This window comes from Rutidosis leptorrhynchoides, chromosome 2, assembly GCF_046630445.1.
Source record: "Rutidosis leptorrhynchoides isolate AG116_Rl617_1_P2 chromosome 2, CSIRO_AGI_Rlap_v1, whole genome shotgun sequence".
NCBI classification, from domain to species: domain Eukaryota; kingdom Viridiplantae; phylum Streptophyta; class Magnoliopsida; order Asterales; family Asteraceae; genus Rutidosis; species Rutidosis leptorrhynchoides.
The window spans coordinates 267147876-267152667 of record NC_092334.1 but is presented as its reverse complement, the minus strand read 5'-3'; the positions used below and the strand labels follow the sequence as shown (position 1 = coordinate 267152667).

The 4792-nt window shown below is 33.9% G+C and overlaps 1 protein-coding gene across 1 annotated transcript; it reads left to right on the top strand.

Annotated features, from left to right (window-relative positions):
- Nucleotides 1-527: 527 nt before the first annotated feature.
- On the top strand, nucleotides 528-4026 carry LOC139891779 (chaperone protein dnaJ 49-like). The gene is made up of 3 exons (XM_071874760.1): nucleotides 528-612; nucleotides 1008-2146; nucleotides 3698-4026. The coding sequence occupies exon 2, from the start codon at nucleotides 1092-1094 to the stop codon at nucleotides 2142-2144; it is 1053 nt and encodes a 350-aa protein (XP_071730861.1). The 5' UTR covers nucleotides 528-612; nucleotides 1008-1091; the 3' UTR covers nucleotides 2145-2146; nucleotides 3698-4026.
- Nucleotides 4027-4792: the final 766 nt, after the last annotated feature.

Sequence of the window (4792 nt, the reverse complement as noted above, 5' to 3'; positions counted from 1 at the left end):
CAATTGAATATTTTCTATGATTCCATTAAAACGTCTTGCTCGACTTTTAACACAGTTGCAATCATTTTCTCGACTATTGACCTTCTTTCGATCATGTCCTTTAAATACAAACGATTTGCTCTTTTTTGTGGTTCTATTATTGGGTCAACTAAATCAGAACCAGTATTTAAAAAATATAGTCAAAAAGCAAAGATTCTGCATTTACTTCGGTCGAAATATATAGATTTGTTAACGGAACGAAATGTTGGTGCTCGATTTTTCACAAATGTTGTTACGTGACTGTTATTTTATTTTTATAGTGGTCCACTTTAAATATAAAACCAATATTATGGGGTAAATATGATAATTATATAAATTAGAAGGACCAAAACATCCATACGAAGCAAATGAAAGAAACCTTAGTGGTATACCTCCTCCGTTGATGACTATGGATGACAACAACTGTAGAACAAAATCACTGCTGCCAATAATAATAAAAATTATCATTACTTACTGATTATTATTATTATTATTATTATTATTATTGTTATATATATATATATATATATATTTTTTTAGGTTAGCGGAGATCTCAAAATTCCATCATTATCCGATTTTCATCCATACGTAAAGGTTAGTTGATTTTCACCTTCAGTATCGATCTTATTAAACAGTGATGATTGCAACTTGAATATTGCTTCTATATCATCATGTATCAATCGCTATGCTTTGATCATATTTCCTGTTCTAATAATACCTAATTTACTAGAATTATGTATTATTTATTTCAATTTCAGTCACGATCTGTGTTTCAATATCCTTGATGATCTATGTAATTTGCACCACGCTGAACCAATTAATCTTATTTATGTTTGTCGGAGTTTAACAATTGATACTACTAGTTTTTAACCCAACGAATTTTGATTTTTTTTTTATGTGATTGCGCTCTACCTAGCTTTGATTTATGTGATTGCTCAGGAAACCCTAATTTTGATTTTTTTTTTTTTTTTTTTTTTATTTTTTCTTAGTGAAGGTAAGAAGGTTGGTGTATGGGTGAATATTCTGGTTCAGCAACTCTCTGAGTGTTAGACTGAGGTTTATTGACTATTATCATGGATGGTAATAAAGATGAGGCGGTTAAATGTGTTGGCATTGCAAAAGAGGCTATTGCATCTGGAAACAAGGCACGTGCTATCAAGTTTATTGGCATGGCACAACGGTTGAATCACAATTTATGTGTGGATGATCTGTTAGCAGCATGTAAAGATCTTGATTCTGCAAATCATACTGCGTCTAATGGTAGAACTCATGTGTCAAGTACTCCTGGGAATGCTAAACCGGTTAATGGTATGAATGGGGAGCCTAGTTATACTGAGGAGCATGTTGAATTGGTTCGTAAAATTAAAAGAAACACTGATTATTATGAGATTTTGGGCATTGGTAAAAGTTGTTCGGTTGAGGAAGTTAAAAAGGCGTACAGGAAGTTATCGTTGAAGGTTCATCCTGACAAAAACAAAGCCCCTGGATCTGAAGAGGCTTTTAAGAAAGTTGGTAAAGCATTCAAGTGTTTAAGTGATGAAGGGTCTAGAAGACAGTATGATCAAACAGGTGTGGCTGAGGGAGACGAGTACAGTCAGCAGTTTAATGCTATGAGACGAAGAAGAAGAACAGGACACAATATGTTTGAAGATGAGTTTGATGCTGACGAGATCTTTAGATCATTTTTTAGTCAAGGTGATATGTTTCGTACGGCTAATATGTACAGAACCAGAAGGGCAGCTGCGGGTGGTCAGACAAGGGAGGATACTGGGAGTGGGACCGGGCCTAATATGATACTGCTGCTTCAGTTGTTACCGTTTTTGATAATCGTATTGCTTGCTTGTCTTCCGTTTTCAGAGCCGGAATATTCATTGCAAAGGAACTATACTTATCAGTTCTCGCAGGTGACTAAGGAATATGGAGTGGAATTTTATGTGAAATCACCCGATTTTGATCAGAAATATCCGGTTGGTACGCCATCAAGGAGTAACATTGAGAGTAATGTTATTAAAGACTACAAAAATATGCTCTGGCGTTATTGTCATGTTGAACTCCAGAGGCGTTCATGGAGCAGAAATGTGCCAACTCCGCATTGCGACAAGCTTGAAAGCTTAGGATTAGCATGAAGGTTAGCTCAATTATTCCCATAATCATTTCTTATAGATCGAGTTTTTTAATTTTTTAATTTTTTCTCTTTTTATTTTGAATACTCTGTGTTGGCTAGAACTGAAAACGAAAAAGCTGATCAGAACCACACTAAATTGATAGTGATAGCAAACAAAGAGTTAAATCTAGAAGAAAATATTCAGTTATTCTTGTCAAACCCGCCATTTGTATAGCACAATGAGCGCATATGTGGTTCCTAGACATATACCTTAAGTTCATCAATCCTGCTAGTTGTGCTTGCTTCCTATATGTAATCCGAAATGTCTGTCAGATTTTGTTTTTTGAATTTTTTCTTCTAATGGTTTGTAACAATAAAATTCCCATCTTTCTCTACCCTATTTCTTTTAATAAACCACTAAACCATTTGTGGTAGACTACAGTTACAGGCTCATACTGTTTAAAGACTGTTTTTCTTTTGCCCTTCCGCATTTTACAATGGCCATTCAATTATATTCTAGTTCTATTTCATTCGTAACAAGATGAAAATACAATACAGTTTTCCCTAAATGTAATATTTTAGACTTGTCTTACAATTTTGTTGTAAGATAATATAGACACTTTTATTATTCAAAAAATGTTGATCGATTATGATTGCATATTTTTATTGGAGGTGAGGATCGATACAAGGTTACTTGGAAAAGAAAAACACCTTTGAATAATAGTGAATAGGATATTGTATATTGGCAGATGAGAACCTGCCATATCATGCAACTTGCACTCTGTTTACAATGTCATAACAGTTGCAGCTCATAATAGGTAGTAACTCAACTCACCTCTAGCCAGTTGCAGCATTTCTATATATTTTTTTTTTTATATATTTGTGAAGTGCTGACATATCCAACAGGGAGTAATTTAGACACATGTCTAAACAAAGAACTGCTATTTATTATTTCTGTAAATTCTGAACACTGTACATAGTTAGATTTATAGGGACTGCACGTTTAAAGCAGGAATTAAGGTGTTCCTGTTTAATGCTTAAAGGTAAAAGGTAGTTTTTTTTTAGTGATCAGTAGGTCATTTATTATAACCTTATATCCCGGGGAGAATCATTCTGGTACTGCTAACTGTAATATTTGTGACATTTATCTTTTATAAATAATAGGGAGGTGATCCTTACACCACTTCCCTTTTGACATATACCACAAAAACAAATTGATTGTCTAATATCACAAGGTTGACTTGTAAGGTAGACCTTGCCCATGAAATTCTTTCCTGTTTGGGAACTTTTTGAATTTCAAATCAGATATTTGTCAGTTTTTCTGATTACCACAAATATCAATCAATGTATAGATGCAACAACCGCGAAGGTTTCGTATCTTGTCATGTTAGATGGGTACAAGTTATTGAACAATTCCCTTGAACTATACGTGGAGTCATATAGTAATTTTTTTGTGGTAGTCTTGGGCAATCTAGTGTTTAAACACGTTGTAATATTTCATGATGAATGCTTAAATAACAAAACTTCCCCCGATCATACATGTAATAATTGTTGTATTATTTTCTTTTCTGGCAGAACATATTTGGAGTCAGTTGATGGAGAAGTCTATTTCCAGTGCTGACCAACTTCTGCATTTCTAGTGGGTGGTGCACTCTCGGAAGTTGAGTTTTACTGTAATTCATATATCGTGATGCAGCATTTGTTGGGTGATGCAGCAACTGCAAGGTTTGATTTTAGCATGTATGTAGTAGTAGTAGTAGTAGTAGCATTTGTGTAACTGGTTGGTGACAGTTTTCTACGATATATATCATATTATGAGAGGATATAATAATAGAGTTTTGAAAATAGTTGTTCCTTGATTATCAGCTGATAATGAGAAGGAATGCTTTGAGATTTTGTAGGCATTTGTGTGAAATTGGGAAACATAAATAGTTTTACCACTGAGATATAAATTACTGTATAGTAATTAAGAAAAGAGATTAGTAACGTGATCATAAAAACTGATCTTGGTGCTAGTTAATTTAGCATTGGTTTAAGGCATTTAGGCAACCATAAATATGTGTAAGAGGTTAAAATTCATGTATAAGTTTTACCATCAACAAGTTGCTAGTTTAAAATCCGTAAATTTGCGAGTGAAACCTGAAAGTTCATGTAGCTTCCTTGGCTACAAAAAGTTCATAAAATCAACATATTTAGCCTTTTTTTTTTTGGCGAAAAACGGAGAACTTCTATAAATTGAAAAGGATTTCAATTAAAAGATGAAAACCATTTTAAACATACAAGAGATAGAACTACCGAGCTAAACAAACCAGAAACTAAACTGAAGCTCACGACTCTAAAAAGACAACATAAATTACAAGAGACAAATAGAGAGTAACCAATCTACGAGACGAGCACGAGACTAGAAACCATCTATATTACACAAAGAGCGTACAACCACGAAACCAACGATTCCGAACATCAAGCATCCTTGATGAATTCTCTAAATTTTTCTCTTTCGGCGCCTTGAACCATTTTATTCTTTTTCATTTTCTTTTGCTTTCTAGTTTTAGCCCTATCCTTAGTCGGATCACTTGAGTTAATTAAAGTTGCTTGAACTGGTTCGGCCGCCAACTTGCACATCATCTCGTCAACTTGCACATCAACATATTTAGTTCATTGAAAATCACA

Excerpts from the sequence above, each read along its gene's own strand:
- LOC139891779 (XM_071874760.1), top strand. The coding sequence starts at position 1,092 with ATGGATGGTAATAAAGATGAGGCGGTTAAATGTGTTGGCATTGCAAAA.